Below are 21,942 nucleotides of genomic sequence, written 5' to 3'. Positions count from 1 at the left end.
GAAACAGGAAGAATAAGTCTTATGGTATGTGTGGAATGCAGGTTTGGCCATTCCTTAATTCAGAGAATTGTTATGTGTCAATAGGGGAAATTGTGTGCATACAATATAATTACCGCCTGATAATTCTGCTGAGTCTGTGTATTTAAAGAATTTTTTTTTTTCTGACTGGGAACAGCCTAATGAGAGGAAAACAAACATATTACCAAGTTATTAACTACCCATGCTGTTTATAATTAGCTCCTTATCAGTGGTAGCTATTTGCAGAAGAATAGAAGAGCAACTACTGAGCTCTTAAGTAACATTAATAACCTCACATTTGCTTCTGGAGTCACCAGTAAATTCTACCTGAGAATGGTGCTAATGATGAGTGCTGTAGGCTACACAGTTTATAGGCAAGAAAGAAACAGCACAAAGTTTTTAACTGATGTGTAATGGGAATTGTAGTCACCGAGCTTCATAATGTGCACACTAAGTGCAAGACAGAATGTTCTTCCAATCACTACAAACTGTAAGAAGTTACTGCTAAGAGCCTCTCGTTAAAGATTATTATTTTTTAAATAAAAACAACAGCTTTATTCAAACTACAGAGATTTTTCACACGTGCACTTGCTCACTGCAAAGCTGGTGGCACTGCAGGCTGAGATAAAAATGTAAAAGAGCTTTGGGCTGGAGTTAGACTTTCTTGTCATGTCTTTGAAATAAGTGATCTATTTTGGCTGTGGGGGAAAAAAAAATCAGTCTGGTTCCTTAATAGTGTTCAAGACTACTCAAGTGACTGAGCTTGTTTATAAATCTAATCTCATGGATGATTAAAGTCAAAGGTAAAAAATAAAAAATATCCTTGTTTGATAGTTGGCATCTAAGCTGAAATCAAAATCAGATGGGGCAGTCATCTGCATTAGTAATTCAGTTTACCAAAGGCTGAGTCACAAACTTCTAAATGCTTTGTGAAAACTAAATGCTTTATAGACCAAGGTCCTAAAACAGTGTTAGTCTCACAGGTAACTCTTTTTACAATAAAGAGTATATGCAAGTCTCTCTTAAGACTTTCCTCTCATCTCATTATGCTCCAAATTCTCTTCTGCCACAAGGTGAAACTCAACAATTCCAGTGGAACTTCTCCTGATACACCCAGATACAACCAGGAGCTGCACGAGTCCATGCAGCAGTTTTCCTTTGGGGCTTGTACACACTGGAAGAACTTTACTGCAATCCAGCTGAACATTCAGCTCTGTGAATCTGAAACAGCTCCACATCGTGAGGCCCCCAAACAGCTTGTCAGAGAATTTAATGGTTACTTTCCCAGATGAGTAATGATGCTGGCCTGGGTTTCCAAGGAACCTGGTAGTAGGCAGAGATTAAATTACCTGGTAGAGGATGTGCTAGGTAAAGACCTCCTCATCGCTCCTGGGCTCATGCTGTAGTATGAAGAACTTTCCAAATCTGAGAGGGAGAAATTAGGGCCTGTTCCTGCAGCTATTGGTGCTGGGGAAACAAAAGAGATTGCAGTCAGTAAGTCATGTGAATATGGCATGAATTGCACTTCAAAATCACTTTCCTCTTCCTCCTGAGTGTGTTTAGTTTCACAATGGGAACAGGTGGGATGTGGAAATTAGGAAATGCTAATGGTTCCTGGCATTGCAATCAAGAAGATGGAAATTTTATCAAGAATACAATGTTCCATGACATAGACTGTCTCTTACGTTCCTCCAAAGATATTATCATTATTTTTTAAAATTAAACAACTGTGGCATGACTTTCTCTAAGTGCTGCTTTTCTATTAATGACTTTCTAACATTTAATGAAACTTGTTGCTTTTAGGACCACGTTGTCTCTACTGGCATGGTTACAGATAGGCTGCATCATCCCTGTAGAGTGCTTGGCAGGATCTACAAGCGGAATAGGCAGGGAAATACACACCTCAGGACCTCTGGGGTACATGTGATGCACAGCCACAAGCGCAGAGGTTAAAAAAGCAGGTGAGAAACTTGAGCTCTTTTCTGCCTAAGAGCATCCGAGCTCTTCCTCTGCTCTCCTCCAGCTAAATCAGAGCTAGAGACATATGACTCCCCAAAAGTTTTACCCAGCAGTGGGCTTCCACTCTTCACCCCATCACCTTATCCAGTACTGAAATTTTTACTGCAAGGGATATGAATCCCTGCAATTTCCCTATCCTGGAGCGTTGGTTTTGGAAAACCTCATGGATTTCTACACACCCTGGAATTTGCAGGCACAAGCCATGAACTCCATGGGCTGTGTTCTTCTGGGAACAGACAAGGAACAGAGCAGCTTAACGTTGAAGTCAGCAGAGAATGGATTTTGTGCCGAAGTGCCACTAATACAGCAAATGGTACCATGTCCACTGTGGCTGTTCCAGTGCTATTTACAGGACAATACAACTTCGGGGGCTGACAATTACAGATCATGATTTTCTCTCACATTTCAGAGCCATCTGAAAAAGGACGTCCTGCACAATAAAATGCACCAGCTTGGCCTGGGCTGTATTGTCTGAGAACCCTGATTCACAGCCACAAAGGCGAAGCAGTCTCAGTGCCGCACAGGGATGCCGAGCCAAGTTTAATCTTTGGTCTGAGAATCTGGCCCATTTTCAAACATGAAAAAATCTTTCAGTCCAACGGGGAAGGAGTGAGGAAATGAAGACAGGATAGCTCCTATCACCCAGCTAACATGTCTGGGCTGGGAGTGCTGCCACTGACTGTAACGGGGCCAGTATTTCACCCCAAGTCTTAAGGAGCTCACAATGTCAGATTTGACAGAGGAATAATGTAGCTTTGCAGCTGCCTCATCATCCCCACAAGACAATTAGTTGTTGTTTGGCAAGGATCTTTTAAGAACGTCATTGAGACAGAAAGGGAACAGCCTGGATAGCCACGGACTTTTAAAAGCCGGGGACGGAAAATGCACAACGCCATTAAAACTTGAGAAAATCTGGAATGATCATTAAAAGGAATTAAGTTGGGAAGTAATTTATGACAAGAACACTCAAATCCTTTGTTATCTTCTCTTAACTATCATATGCTTCCTGCACACTGGGTATATGAGAGGCTGTGTTAACTGAGGGAAAGAAAAATTAAGCCCAGTAAAATTAACTCGTTTTATCAATTTGTGCTTTCTGCAACAGCTTCCTGACAGCAGCTACAAGAGGCTGTAAAACTGATGAATTTGCATGGAAAAAGAAACCGGTGTAAGTAATTTGTGTAAAAGGTAACAGGGACGTGGACTGCTATAATTCAGACACCCTGCAGATAGCAGACTGCTGCAGTGTGTGCAGTTATGGGTTAGAAAAATGACCACACTGCAGTCAGTCTGACTTGAATGGAAATCAATCATAAAGGTACTCTCTGCAGCATCTACTCCACAGTTTTCAGCAACTTCCTTGCCAAACAGATTTGTGCTCTGCAAACCCTTTCCTGAGCAATTCCACTGCACCCTCTGCCTCCCAAAGCCCAACTTAGAGTTTAAAGCACGCAGTTTTCCAAACAGGAACGTAAAAAGGCAAGCACTAAATTAAAACACTGTTTCTTTCTGAGGCACAATGAATTTCGTGGACATTGCCAGATTTATGAAACAATTTTATTCCAAGGAGATAAGGAAGAAAAACTGGTATATGGGCAACGCTTCCCTTCTTTCTTTCCCGTGCTGTGTTTATTGCCCTTTCCCCAAATCCTGGATATTTCTTGAGTTGGCCCTATAGGAAAATGGAATGTGTGTCCACAGCAGGGGTAGGGTAGGAACAAGGTATTGCTAATGCTGTGTAAACTCAGTGCAAAGCAGAGAGGGCTGATCCCTCAGGGGTTGCTGCCTGGGTAGCAAACAAGAAGGATGCTGTGCTGGTCACCAGCCAAACCACCTCACCACACTCAAATGCCAGTTTGAAACCAGAGGGTTAAAGAACAAAACTCACCTTTAACAGACACCAGCAGAGGTTAAAGTGCCTGGCTGGGCTGTGGGGGCCAGTACCTGAACCCTGTGGCAGTCCTTGCACAGGAGCCACCACCCTGACAACCACCAGCTCAAGGTCTCTGGCCCCAGAAGTGCTGTGGCAAAGGTTGCACATGGCTGAGCTGCTCCAAAATCCCTTCTCCTGCCTTCCTGACAGTGCCTGTCTTCCACCAAAGCCCATTTGTACCTCTGCTTGCAGTTATTGCATTTACTGCCATAAATCACAACAACGTGCTGGAGTTGTGGCTGCCTCATCCCTGGAAGTGTCCAAGGCCAGGCTGGATGGGGGTCTGAGCAACCTAGGATAGTGGAAGGTGTCCCTGCTGGAATGAGATGGGCTTCAAGGTCCCATCCAACCCAAACCAATCTGTGATTCTATGATTCCCAGCAAAGGCAGCATCTCTGCAGCGTAAGCAAAGGGATCAAAGGGGTGCAAACTGTGGCAAAACTCTGTCTAAACTAAAAAACTCTGTCTAAACTAAAAAACTCTGTCTAAACTAAAAAACTCTGTCTAAAGTAAACCTCCTGATTGCAGCATATGACAATCCACCACACAACTTCCCTACCCCTGTTCCTACACCCCAGGAACACGCTCCAGCCCCACACGGAGCAGTGTGGTGGGAGCTGCAGCCTCACAAACTCCAGGCAACAACATCAAAACCACACCATTCCTCCTGGAAGAAATGCTCTGCAGCAGAGTGACCTCCTGGCAGCTCAGGAACATCCTCCAAATGGGAAAGGATGTCAGAAACTGTGGCTGTGAGTCAAAACAAGAAATCTCCACCTTGGTGCTGGCATCAAGATGCCACCTGACCCAGGGCTCTGAGCTGGAAGGAGGTGAGAGGGAAGGATCCCTCTTTCTCCACACCCAGCCTGGAGCCCCCATTTCAGCTGCTGTCATCACAGAAGATTCCCTGTGCAGCTGGGACACACTTGGTGATGCAAGAGGAGCTGGTTTGCCCAAAAGGAGGAGGAAGAGGAAGAGGAGGAAGGTGGGTGCCTCTGCCTGACACTTCTCTACTCCCAGGATGCAGGGCAGCATCACCCTGCTCCCAGCCTGCACCCTCCAGCTCAACGCCTCACCCGAAATGTCAAGAAAAATAATGGAGAAATTAAGAAAAAGCCCTCTGACTTAACCCAATTGCAATATTTATTTTGAAAAAATTACTGAATTACAGAACAGGAAACCCACTAAATAAAACCAGCCAGGCTGGCATTTGTCTCTGTTGGAATAGAACACTTTCTTTAAGCCACGTTAATATTTAGCCTCTCTTTTTTTCCCATTTGTATGTATTTATTTTAACAGAGGGGCTGGGATGTGACCAAGATCATTACACATGTAACACTGCAGTGAAGTGATAATGTGTTTAGGGTTAAATGGGAGAAACATGACATTTGACTAATAAACTTTTTCCTGTGTTGTGACTCCATAAACAAAGGGAAACACACTGTGCTGCTGCTGCTGCTGGGAGGAAAGGGGAGCTGGGTGGTTTTTTTTTTTTTTTTTTTGCAAGGCCTTTGTTTCCTCCACACTGTATCATTAGATTCAAAGAGGTTTCGCCGAATACAACAGATATGAAATGTGTGATGTTCATTTTAAAATTACAAATACAGCCTGCTATTGACCATCTAATTATGCTGAGTTCCATTTATAAACATAGCTAACCACTAAGTTTATAGAGACTTTTTGTGCTGCTTTAATAGGATATTGATCGAGAGCAAGGTTTCAGTGGACTGCCATTGAATTGTGTAATGGCATACAAAAGGCAAGGTCACGGCAACTGTTCACTCTATGCCTGCAGTCTATTTTTTATTATAATCTTTTTTTCTCCCTCTCATACCCAAGCCCACACAGAGAGTTTTGGATAGCAGTGCTTTGCTAAGGAATATAGAGTATCTTTTTAAACGTTAATTTTCGTGCTGCTGACTTTAACTGCCTTCACCACTGTAGTGCTTAGTACAGCAGAAAACATACGGGCTGCAGTTCAGAGAGAGCAGCTCTGTCACACCCCGGCTTGCACACACACGCTCTGTGAGGAGAGAACAGCCTCTCCTGCTCTCCTGGGCTACAAGAAAGCATGCACTGGCCAGCCCAGCCCCTCCACAAGAGCCAAGGTGTCCCACACCTTGCCTTGCACGTGCTGGGATTCACTTTCCCTGCGGTCTGTTTGGGCTGGATGAGGGGCGCGAGGAGGCTGCGTTTCCTCAGTCGCATCCGCGCTCCGTGCCTGGAGCGCTGGCAATCCCTCTCATTCCCAGCCCTTGCCCTCATGGCAAGGACACTTCAGCCCCTGCCTCCATCCCCAAAGCTCCATCCCCAAGCCTGGCATCTGCTCCATCAGTGTGGCAGGATCCTGAGCTTCCCAAAACGTCCTGCCCACAGAAGCACCTGTGGAATTGTCTAAGTGTTTCAGGGATAATTAGCTGGACCATTTCTGTGTGTACACAGGAGCAGTGAGGAAGTTTGTGTGCTTGTGGTGCCACAGGCTCATCAGAAGGATTAGAAGTGCCCCCACTGCTCCTGGCAGCTCCTCCCTGCACACAGCACACGTCGAACCCAACGTGTGGCATTTTCAGGCCAGGGTGCAGTCAGAATTCCCTTGTTTATCAGCACGAAGAATGATGTCATTTTGACAAATAACACACCACCAAACAAATATGTTTGATTTGGCTCTAGCGAATGTTCATAAATCCTAAATCTTTCTTCACATCCTGGGCAGTGCAGTTTATCTGGCTGCTTGAAGGACCTCCAAGGGAGGAGATCTTCCCAGCAGCTCTCTCTGCACAAGAGCACATGGTGCAGACTCAAAGCCAGGAGGGGAATGCATTCCCCATGCCTTTCTCCCTGCTCCAGCCTGCCATGACCTCCCAGCCCTTGCCAAGGGAAGGGGACACTTGGCACCACGGCCACCCCTCTGCCAGCACCTTCTGCAGAGGGTCTTCTCCAGTGCCCTGTGATAGCTGCCCACAGCCTGTGGAATATTTTCCTAACAAGGGGAGAAAAGGAGGAGGTTTCACTTGGCCAACAGCTGGCTGTCAGTTCCCAAACCTGTCCATCTCTGATGCTTCTGCCTCTGAGCCTTTTGTTGTCAGCACAGACCTCTCCAGAGAGGGAAGAATGAAGCCTCTGTTATCTGGAAGGGTCTCCCCAGTATCTGGGGTGACAGACAACACTTAGAGAGGAGCTCACACCCTCTGCCTGCTAATAATGGAGGAGAACTGACAGCATGAGCTGCAACACCCACATCAGATGGGTTGGAGAGGAGTCTTTGTTTTTTCAGATGCACATCTATGATCTCTTTTCTCTGTTTTACTAGGCTCTGCAAGACTCAGCAGCTGGGCAGCATTTCGAAAGAAAATCTGCATCTATAGGACTGAAGAAAGCAAGTTTCTGTTACCAACACAGTCTAGACTTGTTCAATAGCTCACAGAAAGTGTGATGATCAGCACTGATAGGCAAGATAGATAACAGTAACAGCTGACCTTTCACTTGATTAATTCATTCCCCAAATTTGCATGATGAAGACAACTGCCTCTTACTTGAGACTCCTTCTCATGTGGACCTCTGGGAACTTTACTATATAAACCTGGCACATAATTGCTACCCGCAATATTTTGTAAGATTAATTTTAGATAACAGGCCACACCCAGTTAAAATTTTGGGGAACTCATGTATTTCTATCATTGTATTACCCAAAGCAAGCATTGAAAATAAAGTAACAGTGGGCATAGATAAAGATGACCTTTTTGGAAAGAGGACTGGTCTCAAATCAGGACACAGGAACACGCAGACAACCCAGAGAGGGTTATATTAACTTTAAAAGACCTTGCCTACCAATTTAGGCAAATATGCAGCAATTACCTTGCTGCTCTGTTATGTTAAATAATTCTTTGAATATGAGCATGTGAATTAATACTGAGTTTTCTGGGAATATGCTGCTAGACTTGACACTAAACATATCCTACTGGGTAGCCAGGGCATGTTAGGCTGTGGGCTTCTCAGACCTCATAAAGTAAACAAGGTTAAGGCTGGTCAGTACATGTCTGGGGCATCTCCAAGGAAAATCCAGGGTGCTATCAAAAGCAGCATAGCTAAATCAGTTGCTGGCACTCTTCCCTCTGAGTCAGTTTTGAAGTGATATCCCGATATGCTTTGGGGACACTATTTTTGGTAGAGGTGCTGGCTTGTAGACAGGATATAAAACGGAGGTCTTGACCTCCCAGGATTATTAAAGAGCCCATGAAAAACAGTGCAAACCCCCGTGTCTGGAACAGATAAAAGCTGAATCTTTATATTTTTCCCACCAACACCTTCTTTCTTATTTCTAATAAAGTCCATGCTCTTTCTGCGTGCAGGTGCCCCATCCTTGAAGGTGGTGCACGTCAACTGCAAGCAGAGGGAACATCTCAGACACAGCTCATAATTTGCGAAACATGCTGAGTGCTAGGATTTCTGATATCCAGTGTTTCAGTTTAGTTACAATAAAATATCAGGGAAAATTAATAAGCTTGAAACACGATGCTCATGAGGTCAGTGCCAAGCTCTGGGGGAGGCTGGGAAGGCTCCAGGCAGGAGTGGGGCACTTTCCTAGGAAAAGTGCACACATGGAGCACGGCTGACAGAGTCCAGAGGCAGCTCTGCTGTGCAGGGCTCCTACAGCCAAGATAAGATTGTGGTGAAGTGGGATGCCTTGCAGAGGGGGAGGGTGAATCCTTCAGGCTTCAAAAGCCTCATGCTGTCACACTGAAATGAAGTGACATAACACGGAGACGTTCAGATCCTGGTGACAGCCTGGGTTTGTCCACCCTGGCTGCAGGTACCAGCCAGTCTGTGCTCTCTGGACAGCCAGTTAGATGCCAAAGCCTCTGCTTAAGCACTTCAGCAAGTGAACTGATTTGCAAATGTGCTGAGCACTCAGCAGCTCCTCTTGACTTCTGAGTCCTCTTAACTTTGCCCTTCTCTCAAAATTCCCACCAGTTGTCAGGGAAGGAAGCTCAGGAGAAATGTTTGCTTCAACATTTTTCTCTCTGCCTCTCTCCAGGGCATATAGCTCTCATGTATATCCCACTCATCATGCTCTCCTTGTGCCATCCTATTTTTGAATGTAAAGCCAATTTACTAGCTAGTGTCTTTCCAAAAGAGGAAATAAACCAGGAAAATCCTCTGAGAAACTCTGTGTTCTGACTCAAAACCACAGATTTTCTACTAGGTTTGTGCCAGTTGGAGATTCCAGCCCCAGAATGACTTAAATTACATGCCCAGAACCAGTACACAAATAAATATTTCTGCTATCTAAGAGAAGAACCATTTTTATCATTTAAAGACTGCATAGCCTAAGGTTTTTAAAGGGGCATGTAGTTGAGGGTTTCACCTGGAGCCGTGGTGACTGGTGACCATCTGATGTTATCCCATAGCTCCCCTCTAGCTGGAGAAAGATCACAGACTGGTTTGGGTTGGAAGGGACCTTAAAGATCATCCAGTCCCACCCCCTGCCATGGGCAGGGACACCTTCCACTGTCGCAGGGTGCTCCAAGCCCCGTCCAACCTGGCCTTGGACACTTCCAGGGATGGGGCAGCCGCAGCTGCTCTGTGCCAGGGCCTCACCACCCTCCCAGGGAAGAATTTTTTAGATCCCTAAAGAACTTGTTCCTACACGCCTGGCTTAGCAGCAGTGTCTCTGCAAGACCCTGTCCATACTCTTCCCTTGGACTATCTGGATTATGTCATAGCAAAATACAATCAATGCACCTTTGATCAATGGAACAGGGTGGTGGCAGGTACTCTTAATTCAGTGTTGTTAGTGAGTATTGACAAGCCTGTAATGATCATGCTGCAGCATGTCACTCATGCTGGGGGCATCAGCACTCTTTAAAGGTCAAAACCCAAACCCTTCTAGAAGACAGAATTCCATACAATTAATGGAAAACGTGGGCCTGGGGAAGTCAGGATGTGTGAGATTATCAGGGCTGAAGCTGGCACTGTTGTTGGCACTATTAATGACTTCAGCAACTTGCAGGTGCACAAACCCCAAATTCAGAGAATATCGTGAGCTGGAAGGGACCCACATGAATCATCAAAGTCCAGCTCCTGGCCCTGCACTGGGACAGCCCCAAGAATCACACACACAGGCAGGTTCACATGGCATAGATTAACACAACGTGAAAAAACAGCATCAGAAAATTTCCAGGCTTATGTGCACAGACCAGGTAATTTCCAGAGGTCTGGTTATAATACAGCCCTTGGATCCTCCCAGGGATCCATGGGAAGCTGATTTCTGTATGCATTTATCTGCACTCTGCCCATTTTCAGCTGGGTGCCAGACAAGCCTATCAACTTGCACACGCGAGTTTGCAGAATCAAATTATTTATCAGCTTACTTTAAAATTCTGCTTTTTTTATTTTCACCCATTAAAACAAGTGGCACATAAATGCTGTCTACTGGCAAGAAGAGGGGAGAAAAGAGTCCAATTTTCAAGATGCTGTTTCTGAATTGAGGAAGGAAACAATAAGAATCAAAGGAAAAAAAAAAAACCACCTTGAATTGAATTGCAGAAACCACATAAACTGGCCACAAAAGGATACTTACTTTGTGAGACTCTTACTAGCTCAGTCACACTGAAAACACCTGATGTGACAAAACTGTCCTGGAAGCCCAAATGTCCTACAAAACAAACAGAGTGAGAGAACTGCGATTAGCTTTAAGCATTTAATGACAGTATTCTCAAATACTTTACTTTCATTTAGAGTTAAAATGTGACATCTAATTTCCCACTTAGCAGTAATTATTGTTTATGTAGGTGGGTAACCAGTCATACAGCTATGTAGGCTGCTTTGTGGTTTCTATCTAGAGGTTAGGAAAGCTAACATGACACATCAGCAGGGAGATTTTTACATGTTAAAGCATCTCAACAGGAAATCTGAAACAAAAGAAGACTATTTTAATAAACGGTTACCTTGGATGACCCCTAATGACTTCACAACTGAAATGAAAATACTGTACCTAGGAAACAGACAGGACAGCTAAGTTCCATAATCGTTTTGAACGTTATTCTCTAAAGAAACATCTGATCAGGATTATCTACCCATTCATTCAAACAAAACAAGATTTAAAGATGTATTCTTCATTTTTCTAAGGTTACACTAGGGGGATCTTAAAAGAGCAGATGGTTAAAAAAAATTTAAAGGCCTTTTCAACAACAACAACAACAACAACAACAAAAATTCTAACATTTAGAACTAGGTTTTGAAAAGAAAAATAAATCTCTGCATAAGAAAAAGTAATAACATTGAACTGTGGACTGTCTGGAGGAACCAGGGCGGACACATCCACGCTCGCCTCCCTCGTGCAAGGAATGCCTCTACACTCGGTATCAAAATGTGATGGCACTTTACATAACAGTATTTTCCTTCTTCTCTGCAAACATGCCTACCACCAAATGTTCATTTAATTTTCACGGGTATGCTCAGTGACAAAGGAGCGGCCGGGCTGCAGCCCAGCGCGGGCGCGAGGGCCGGGATACGGCAGCTCAGGCGGGACAGAGCCGGACCTCAATTAGAGGGAGGGCTGCACTCGGCCGGCCAGGCTGACCTCCTGCTTTGGAAATCAGGGTCACAGGAGAAATCGCAGGATAAAGGGATTATTAAAAGAACTGTAAAGTCCTGCTTGCCCACAGGATAAGTGGCATACCTTTTTAGGCTGTCCTACTTAGAGTCACTGATTCCGGCGCACGCACACATTTATTATTGAATGTTTTGCAGGGGCACCATCTGCTCCATCGTTAATTGTTTGTCGGGCTCAGTACGATTTCCCTGCGTTCCATATATTCTCCTGCACCCCACGCTCATCCCAGGAATACCTGTGCACCTTTCTCTAGTGACCAGAGCAATAGGACTAACAGCAGCTGCATGTTTGTACTCCTGGCTTTTTTTGGGGTTGTTTAAACAAACCCAGCATACCCCACTGCCATTTCTACCTGTGGAATGGGATGCAAAAGGAATACATCTTCCGTACAGGTCTACAGAGGGTGGAATGTCAGGCAATGTGTCAGGGAAAGGTTTGAGAGAGATCTGGAGGGAGATGAGCTGTTCACCTCCAGCCAAGATCTCATGGAATTCTGCTCCTACACAGAAGTTCCCTCTTTCTCCTAGGAGCCCACAGTGCCAGATGAACGCAGTCTCTAAGCTAACAGACTCGAGACAAGTTTCTGCATCAGGCATGTTTTTATACTCCAGCAATAATGATGAGTTTTCAAACTGTGTATATGTATATCTTTGGGCATCCTTGTGTATGTGTGTATACATATGTATTATGTACACAAACATATAAATATACACAAATCTGTCATGCTCCAGCTGTAGATAAATGTACTATAAAATATTGAAATTGATGCTGAAATTCAACACAAACAAATTCCTCAATCTGCAAACAAGGTTTTTATTTACATCAAGAGAATAAATTTTTCTCTACTTCAAATGAAAAAAAATGTTCTTACAAGCTTTTATTTTTCCTTATTTTCAATTTAGAAATAGCTCCCAGATAGCAGTAAGTGCTTTTGCCTGATCTGCTTTGTACTTTCCCACAATAAAGGTGATGACTACCTCATTCGGCTTTTTAGAAACAGTTGCTGCCCATACACAACGTTTGTTCACCGCCGATTTCCCAAGTATTTTTAATATGAAGATCTACTTTTCATATGCTGCAGCAGACCTGCCTATTGAATTAAATGATCTGTGAATTAAAAATAATTCTCCTAGGTCTTCACTGAAACCACTCATGTGCCTAAAATTAAGCATATGCTTAAGTGCCTTGCTGGATCAGGGCCAGGATGCTTACTACTCCGCAGAGCCCTTCGGAGGGAAGCCAGTCTATGCTATGTAACTTCTCATACTGTGCTCATCATGGCAGTATCTGAGCAACTTCCAGAAGTGCATCCAGCAATGCCACGAACATCTGCCACGTGCTGTTTTTTTCACAGCGCACCACACTGGCTCTGCTCTGGTGTCCACTCCCACCTGCATTTCTCAGGCAAGTTCCCGCTGCACAGAGAGTGAAGGTGAAATTTAAATATGGAAGGAAAAAAAAAACCTCAAATCATAGCCACGGTAGGATATTTGGCTGATTTTTTAAAGGGAATGTCTAGAGCCCTTTGGAATTATCCAGTGAAAATGTGATTGTCGCAAGGCGAACCACATTACTTTAACCTGTCATACACAGGTAAAACCAGAAATGAAAGTGCCATTTTAAATACATTCTAACTCTCAGGGCATGAGAGAAGATGAGTAAGTTATCTTGGGCATGCTGATTTCAATATTCCTATCTTGGGTACACCTGAAACGCCCACTTACTCCTGCAGGAGCCTTCCTTATAGGAGTACATGTAATAGTAATCATTAAACAATAGCGTGGTTAGATTATCCTCCTTCAATACTGAAAATAAACATTTCACAAATGAAAGGTGAATTTCACAACTCTCCAATTTGGTATTTACTTATAAACATTAGGAAATTGGGGGCTTGTCTTGCCAATCATTAATAATACCTTCATACCCACAAAAGCCATGTCCTTGGCTTAGAGCTGTATCATGAATATATTTTGATGTACGGTTGGTCTGTGAATTTGCAGTTCAGTAGAACTCCATGAAATTTTAAAGGTTTGCCTGGATGGCTCACGCTGCAAAATCCAGGCCTAAGACTCTCATTTTTGCTGAGCTGGGGTAACAGTGAGAGAAGAAAACAAGGGAAATAGTACAAAGAACCTAAGTGTGTAAAAGAAGAATTACTGGGAAACAGCAGCATTGCCAAGAGATGTGAAGTTAACGTTATTAACTGGGGTGAAAAGGCAAAAACTTATCAATTTGGCTGATTCACTTAATTTTGAATGAGAAGGAAAATAGTTATAGTCAAGCAATTACATATGCAGATGTTAGCATTAACGAGCTCCTGTACTGAAAAGATGATTAAACATTCTGAAAGCTCCCAAGATTTACTTTTCATAGGGCACTTTACTGAAATAATTGAGCTGTGATAATTTTCCTCAATATCCAAAAGACAGGACATTGAAACTGCTGTGTATGACAGGTTATGTCTGCAGCTTTGTGCAACAGTCACAGTTTGGTAGCAAAGCAGCTGCTCAAAATGAACCTTGCAGGGTTCATTCACTCAAATTTTGGGTACAAATTAAGACACGTGGCTGGCCAAGGCAGGCCCTGACTCAGCAAAGCTGTTGGAGCACGTGCTTCATTTCCATCACATGCCTGACTAAAGCACGTCCTCACTGCCCTGCCAAACAAAGATGGGCTGACAACCTTAAGGAGGAATTAAAATAAAAAGTTGATTCATTCCTTCAGTCGAGTCTAGGGGCAGGTAGGGCTTAGCTCATCACCTAAGATCTCACTTTGGCCCACAGAGATGATCATCTTTCCCCTAAGGGGGGAAAAACCCCAGGATAATAAGACCAAATTGAATAAAGCAGATCAGGGTGGTAACTAATAAATCATTGTGCACAACAGCAGAGTGTTATTGTACCAGGTACCCATGGAAAACATCTTCCCATAACTTGATGGCTGCTTCAACTGGGGAGAAAATTTGCAATGCCATTTACATATTCTTCTTTTGGATCCCAGCAAAGAAGCCAGAAGAAAAGGCTTCAATTGCTGAAGCCTAATTCTGATCTCTCTCAAAGAAGTTTTAAACAAACCTTTCTACACTGATCAAATAGAGTTTCACCTCATTTTCTCCTAATTTACACTGGCAGAGGAGAAATCAGGATTAGGACTTGTTGTCTAGTGCTATTTGTTTTGAATTATTAAGCAAACATTCCTATTTCAATGAGTAAACGTGTACAAAGGCAACTAACCTTCGTCCTAAAATCGAGTTTACAGGGAGAGTATTGTCTGCTTTCCCAATTAATGCAGTAAAAAGGAGTCTCAGACGTTGAGCTACCAATCAAGAGCTTGTGTTGTAACTTGAGAAAATCATGACTGATGCAATTACTTTTATGTAGAAAGTCTGAATATAGTCTATAGGTTAAAGTTCATCGGGTTATTGTTCCTTAATTGAATATCTGAAGATGTTTTCAAGGTGCTCAAGGTATTACTGTTATTTAATTAGCAGGCTTCCTCATGCAATCCAACAGTATTATTTTTGCTATAAAATAGCTAAATTGCACCACAAATATACAAGGTATTTTCTAAACAGAGATACAGCTGGTTTCCTGAAAGCTAATAAATAAAGCCGGGAGAGAGTGACTCCTTTGAAGATGGAAAAATCCAAATCCAGTTATTTTTCTTCCACCACAATCTGTGTGACAATGTATTAAGCTTCAGAGAACAGCTTTTTGGGAGACTTTGATTACTTTTCAGTGTTTCAAAATTACACAAGTCCCCCAAACTAGCACTGAACCCATTTCTAAAGCTTTTTTTCATGTTTAGCATCTCACTATACATAGCCATCTTAAAACCTTAAAATAGTAATAATCAATTAGGGTCTCAAGCCTATTATCTTAACCAAATGCCTGATTAAAAGAAAAGCCCTCTCTGCTCGAAGTGCAACTTGATTCCTTTTGGTTTTATCCTCTATCTAGATAATCCCATGTTTCACAAACAATGCGGAGCAATAATGTTGATGAGAAAATTAATGTCTGTATCACACAGCACATGCAGGCCTGGAGAGAGGGGATGTTATCAGAGGGAACCCGGCTCACCCTGAGGACTCCCAAAAGATTAGCTGAGGAGGATGGGGGTGAGGGAGTTACTCCTAATCTGCATTCACCAGCAAAAAAGAAAGGACTGAACATGCGTGCTTCAGTCAAGACCTTCATAACATTTACACTCTGCTTAATTGGAAGGTGAGTTTATCAAGGCTGGGCTGACCCAGCTGAGGCAGCCCCACCACTGCTGAGAAATAGCTCAGCTCTATCCCACGCTGGAAATACAAAGCAAGATCCAGGGGGCTAAGCCGAGTATCTAAAAAAACTAACTCCATATCTAAAAAAAAATGGAGATTGAAGAGACCAGCTATGCCAGCCACAGTACTCTGTCTAAGGGAATGTCTGTGCCAGTCCAATGGCAGACAGCTCCAGGCTGGGATACTGCATGTTGCAACAATGAAATCTGCATTTACCAGCAGCCCCCAAATACTGATCACCGGAGCTGCCATGGTGGCCTTCTTTTAACTGCCTTATACAAAATGCACTCGTCAAATTTGTAAATGATAAACCTTTAATGGTAAATTAGACCGCATTTTTAATTCATGGACATTTTATAGAAGAGTTAAGCAAGACATTATACATTGCAGGTGATACAGAAACATCTCTCGTTCCCTGACAAATGCTCCCACTCCTATTTTCGCTTGTTATTTCCAATTTAATTTTAATACCGCAGCAACAGCTCACCTTGGACAAATTGCACATTCTCTTATGGAACGACTGCAGGGCCACGTGCCACAGACGCTGTTATTTCCCCTGGCTCGCTACCTGCCTTTGGCCAAGGTTTTAAGAAGCACCAGAACTTTCTTTGTGGCCCATAGCAGGATGGATTAGACCGTCCAGGGCATGTCGTGTTAGTACAATAGAGGAACACTTTTAAGACTTTAAAGTCATGTAATACAATTCTAGGCTGGATCTTTCTTGTTAAAAAAAGTAGAATGGGAGTGATTGAAAGAGAAAAGGGCCAATATTTGACAACAGAAATCAGCATAACCTCCTAACAGCGGCAGTCATGGATGACTGCCCTTTGACCCGAGGAGATTATGTGGGATTTCAATGACAACAGCTGGAAGTGAGCATGTGAGAATAGAGAACACAGATCTGAGGCCTCCTACAAAAGACTGCACAATCCCTGCCCAGATCTGAGTGTTGATTAGAAATTGTTTCCTGGTCCTGGCTTAATAGACTGTGATAATGAAAGTTTTGTTAACCCTTCACAATATGCAAAACCACTGGTAAATGATTTGCCTTTTTGGGTTTTAGCTAAAAAGTCTGTAACCAGCAGACAGTGAAATTGTCTGTCTAAAACTACTTGTTTTTGTGGGTGCCCAGAGCCCAAGTTCAGCTCCTTTTCCATATGGTTTATGGCCGCTGGGAATCAACGTCCGCTGGGGGTGGCTTGGAGGAAGGATTCTCACCCTTCCCTAAGGAACCCACCTGACCAGGGGTCCTCCAGAGGTGAATCAGAACACAAATACATGTGTAACCTCTCCCTGCATGTTACCATTCCTACTCACGGCACTTCAGAATCTCTAATGAGAACAATGCCTAATTATTCTTTTAATATTTGTCATATTGAGCTTCAGTCTGGGTTGTGAATTAATAAACGTGGACCAGAGCAAATGTGGCATCAGGTGTGTCACCAACAGCCTGATCCTGCACGGATCCACTGCAGCCTCAGCTCTTAGGAGATTCAACTCATTTTATATTTAAGTGCAGAGATAGGGGAATTAATGGAAACTTATTACCGTTAATGAACCGATTACAGATTGCAATCAATCACGTCAGGTTTTGTCCAAGTGGTGGCACACGGATAGCTCCTTTCTCTTGAAGACAAAGGTCTTCTTGAAACACTGAAAGCATTTCAATTCACGTTAAAGCCCTTGTGTAATGGAAACCATTCCAAGATGTCTGGTGTGGTTTTTCATTTCTGATGAGTCCTAACATCTCTGGGTACTTTTCAGTACTTGCGTGTGTGAGAAATCAGTTAATACAGTTTTCTGATAAAATGACAAAAATTTAGAATCTCCCTGTCTACCATAAACCCAATTGGATGAAAAAACCTGCATTAATACTGATAGGGGCCTATAGCTTGAAAAACAACAGATGTCTTAAATTAGCATATTTCTGTTTCAGGTCCTCAATCCAAAAATCAAATATTAAAGAAAAGAAGAAAAAAATCATGGTAAATGGTCATACTCATTTGGCAGCTTATAAAATAATGTGCCTCCTCAAAAGCGTTTCAAAGTAAATGAGACGAAATCTACCTTGGGATAATAATTCTGGAATATTTATAGCATCCAACAATAAAAAGAGTAATAAAAAGAACAGCCTGCCTCCCTGAAAATAATAATATGAAGGAGTTATTTATCTTCGTATTTTCATATCAACCCTGGTTACAAGAGCAATGACAGCTGCGATCTCCAAGGTCTGTGGTGATATTGCCAGTGACTCAGCGTCCAAATGGAGCTTCCAGGGAAAGCTGGCAGCATGTGCTGCTGCAGGGTGCTCCCTGGCACCCACCAACAGGCTCACACCCACCCCATGGCAAATATGGGCACTGGAGGGGAAGACCCAGAAGGGGATACTGCCATCCCTGCCCATCTACCCCTCAAATGCCTCTGTAAAACAACATCCCAATCATGAGTGTGGCATTGCACTAACCTCAGGACCCCCCAGACAGCTGGAAAACCTCCTAAAGAGAATAATGTAAGGATCACAGTTCTATCCATGGGCTAGTTTTTGATGTCAGCATCTTATTTCTGGTGGAACCTGAGAACAAGGGCTTGTACAACTCGTTTGTCTGCGGCCAATTGCGCATGCTCCATCAGCTGCCCTTGCTCCTCTCTCCATCATCTGTCCTTGCTTCTCTCACTCCTCACCAAGTATAAATTGGTATTTTGCCTCCTGAATCCGTCCACTGGTTTCTAGGAAGTTGCTGGCAGGAGGAAGGAGCCGATGGCAGGGCTGTGTGCCGTAGCCGCGTTCCGGTCCGCACGCCGCCAGAACATGCCTTGGAACATGCAGAGTCTACTTGGGTTTACACTGCTCCAAATTAGAATTTAGCTACAGTATTAATGCCATAAATATTATTGTTCATGCTGTGTGAAGAACATCAGTGTGAAAATAAATGTAAGGATATTTAAAAACTGGTGTGGAATACTTAGGTATTCAGACTAATCATGGGCTGAAATAAGCACATTTGTTTCAAATCCTGTTTATAGCACTGCAGCCCCTCCCTCCTTTAAATCTTCCTCTTAACCATAGTGATGTTTATTGAATACCTGTCATTTCTCCAGCAGCATGTGCCAACAGCGGCTCACCAGTGCCAGGCTGCATGAAAACCCTTCTGTCTCCTATTCTCCAAGGGGCTCCCTTAGATCAACCACTACCATACCCAATACACTGAAACCCATAAATTTGCAGATACTGTAGTCAAAATTCTTAACAGGAAAGTGCACCCATTTTGCCCAGTGTAGCATACTGAAATATCACATGGTGAGAAGCATTTCTCACCATGTGTAAACTGTCAATTTGATTTGAAATTAAAATTTTTGATTAACATGAGCATTTCTGAGCCTCCCGCTGGCAGCAGCCCTATTGCTGAAAAGTGACATGATTTGTGACACACATGCTGTACAGAAGCCCCATGCCAGCAATTGTTAAAACCATTTTCATTCTACTTTAATACGGTATGACACTCAGGAAAATAATTTTAATATCTAGGAGAAAGAGGGTAAAGGCTTAAGGACTGAAGTCCTTTATGGGTGTAAAGCGGGATTAGAGCAGCACGGAAAATCAGCATGGAGGTCTCCCCATCTCACAAGTCATGTCTCTTTTCAGCAATAGGAACCATCTGCAGGAGGCTAAGAAAGGTCCATGCTGAAGCACAAAGCCTTCTTTTAAATCCAGTTGATATTTCAAACACAGCATGAGGTACTTTCCACCTATGAATGCCGAGATGCTCATGCATGGGGAAATGCTTGCAACTCCAATAATTAAACCCACTCGGATGGGAGGTAGGATTTTCTGGTTTCCACAGCAGTCTGTTATTTTTCCATGTTTATCATTTCCCTGGAGATATCAGTGGTCACTGGAGATACTAACATTTATACGGCGAATTACTTACGAAAGAGGAAAGTTTTGTGACTACTGGGACTTTTAAGGCCGGGAATCTACCTCTTTGTCAGGGTGGTGGGAAGATTTTTGCCAGTTTAAACAGCTACCAAGTGAACACAAGAAGCAGGACAGATTTTAAGGCTCTGATGTACGCAGGCAGGAGACAAAAGTTCAGAGGGGATTTTTATAAACGTAAGCCTGTGTCACTGCTGCAAGCTGCTGACTCAACTGTGTCACCTGCGTGTTTCTCAGAGAAATGGATCATTTCTTTTCCAGTAACATCATGTTCTGAGGAAGTTTATCATGAAACAAGTATCACGAACAGTCATTCTGAGCAGCAGAACAGCTTTGATATGTGTCGACACGCATCTGACTTTTCTTTGAGCTCCTAGCACTATTCATCACATTAAACACTCCGCTCTGCTGGACTCTCTGTTCCTAGTAAACACAGAGCGATTTCTAATTGCCATAACACAGCAAGTTAAAAAAAATATAGTATTTCAAAAGTAATTTTAGATGGTGAAATGAAATACCAGGATGATTCAGATGCCCTGGAAGCATTCAGGCCTGAACATAAAGCCATGGGCTCATTTATGTTGATAACAGAGCTCAAGAACTCAATCTGCATGAAAAACATGATCCTTAATAAAGCTGTGATACACAGTTACTAGAAGTATGCAGATTCTTTCAAAAAGTCTGAAGTTTAAATAAGCATTGTGTGTGAATATCTCATTTTAATTAATATATTGCCAAGAAATTATACAACTGCACTCAGCGATGCTGTAATTATTTTAGGATCTATAAAACCCTCCCTCAGCACCCTCCAAGGTTACCCTTCAGACATGCTTGGGGCTGGACCGAGGGAGTCTGAAGTCCTGTGGACACAGATCTAGGGGGCTATAAAAAGAGTATCAGGCATTTTTTAATGTGCATGTTAGTTTATAGTTATAGGAATAATCCATGTGTCCAGATAATATGGCAGGATTCTCTAGGAAAGCCCAGAGTCCAGGAGGAGCTGGTGGGGACAGGGTCAGGTGAGGGAAGCTTCCCTGCCCCACTTTGCTGGGTGATAAGGACACAAACCCCAGCGACTTCATCAGGTGGTTCCTCTCATCCTCCCTTCCTGGCACTCCCCTCTCTTCACACCACAGCACTTCTAAAAGGCTGTGGCAGGACACCACGATAATGGAAGCTGTAGAAATACCTGCTCAAGATTAGACTGTACAAATGTGATGCCAAAGTAAGAAAGCTGGGCATGGAAGCTGAGTCACAAGGATCAGCCAGCTCCACCTTTCCCCATGACTTTCCCTTCAGAGCTACTTCTTACACCTTCTCAGCTGACACTACTGGTGAGCAAACTGTAATTCACAGTAAACTCCATGGATATTGTGTATTTACCTGTTGTCCTTTCAATTGAGTTCTTGGAGTTTTCTCTCCAGGAGTCTCTTACTCCTCTGTTCTTTGCACAGAACTAACTCTGATAGCTTTTAGTCCCAAATAGGCTGACTTCTGGTTACACATTAGTTATTTTAACACACTTTACACGTTAGTTATTCTTGTGGCTGGGGAGGAAAGAGATTTGTCACTAGTTATGTCATGTCATGCACTCGTCTGCCTCTGACTGACTCCACTGGCAGAGTGAAGGTGCATGGGCAAAGTACCGCACACCCCTGGAAGCAACATAACCCCGTTCCTGGGTGACCCAGGCTCATACCCCAGGCTCTGCCAGGTCTCTGCCTCCCCCAAGCACTGAGGAGGAAGCCCCACAGACTGACTGACTGACTTCCCAAGCTCTGCTGCACTCAGGGTTAAGCAGGCAACTACGCTTTCAGACAGCGGTGGAGAACACGCAGTGTATTAGTGGGCAAGTCCCCAGCCAAGTCCCAAACTAGCAACATAAATCTAGTGGGAAGAGACTGCTGGATGTGGAAACCAGCAGCAGAGGTCTGCACGATGACTGAGACTCTCTTTCCGTTTCATTCTAAGTTTATGTTTTGTAGGGCAGGATGCCCTGTCTACATTCCTTTACGGACTAAGAATGGACATTTATTAACAAGTACTTGGGCGGACAGCCCAAAACTCCAGACTCCTGGCCTGGGACTGCAGGCCAGAGAGGGCCAATGACCCCTGTTTGTGTTTACTGTACTTCTACAGAC

General features: G+C 43.5%; 1 protein-coding gene across 20 annotated transcripts in view; it reads right to left on the bottom strand.

Annotated features, from left to right (window-relative positions):
- NFIA (nuclear factor I A) overlaps positions 1-21,942 on the bottom strand; it is a 350,471-nt gene that overhangs the window by 79,549 nt on the left and 248,980 nt on the right. For all 20 annotated transcript variants that reach the window (XM_032118438.1, XM_032118436.1, XM_032118437.1 and 17 more), the window contains 2 exons: positions 10,551-10,625; positions 1,368-1,485 (listed from right to left, as the gene is read on the bottom strand). In XM_032118438.1, the coding sequence (XP_031974329.1) occupies positions 1,368-1,485; positions 10,551-10,625 (193 nt within the window). The remainder of the gene's footprint in view (positions 1-1,367; positions 1,486-10,550; positions 10,626-21,942) is intronic.

This window comes from Corvus moneduloides, chromosome 9, assembly GCF_009650955.1.
Source record: "Corvus moneduloides isolate bCorMon1 chromosome 9, bCorMon1.pri, whole genome shotgun sequence".
Classification (NCBI taxonomy): Eukaryota; Metazoa; Chordata; class Aves; order Passeriformes; family Corvidae; genus Corvus; species Corvus moneduloides.
This window is presented reverse-complemented; position numbering and strand designations above follow the sequence as displayed.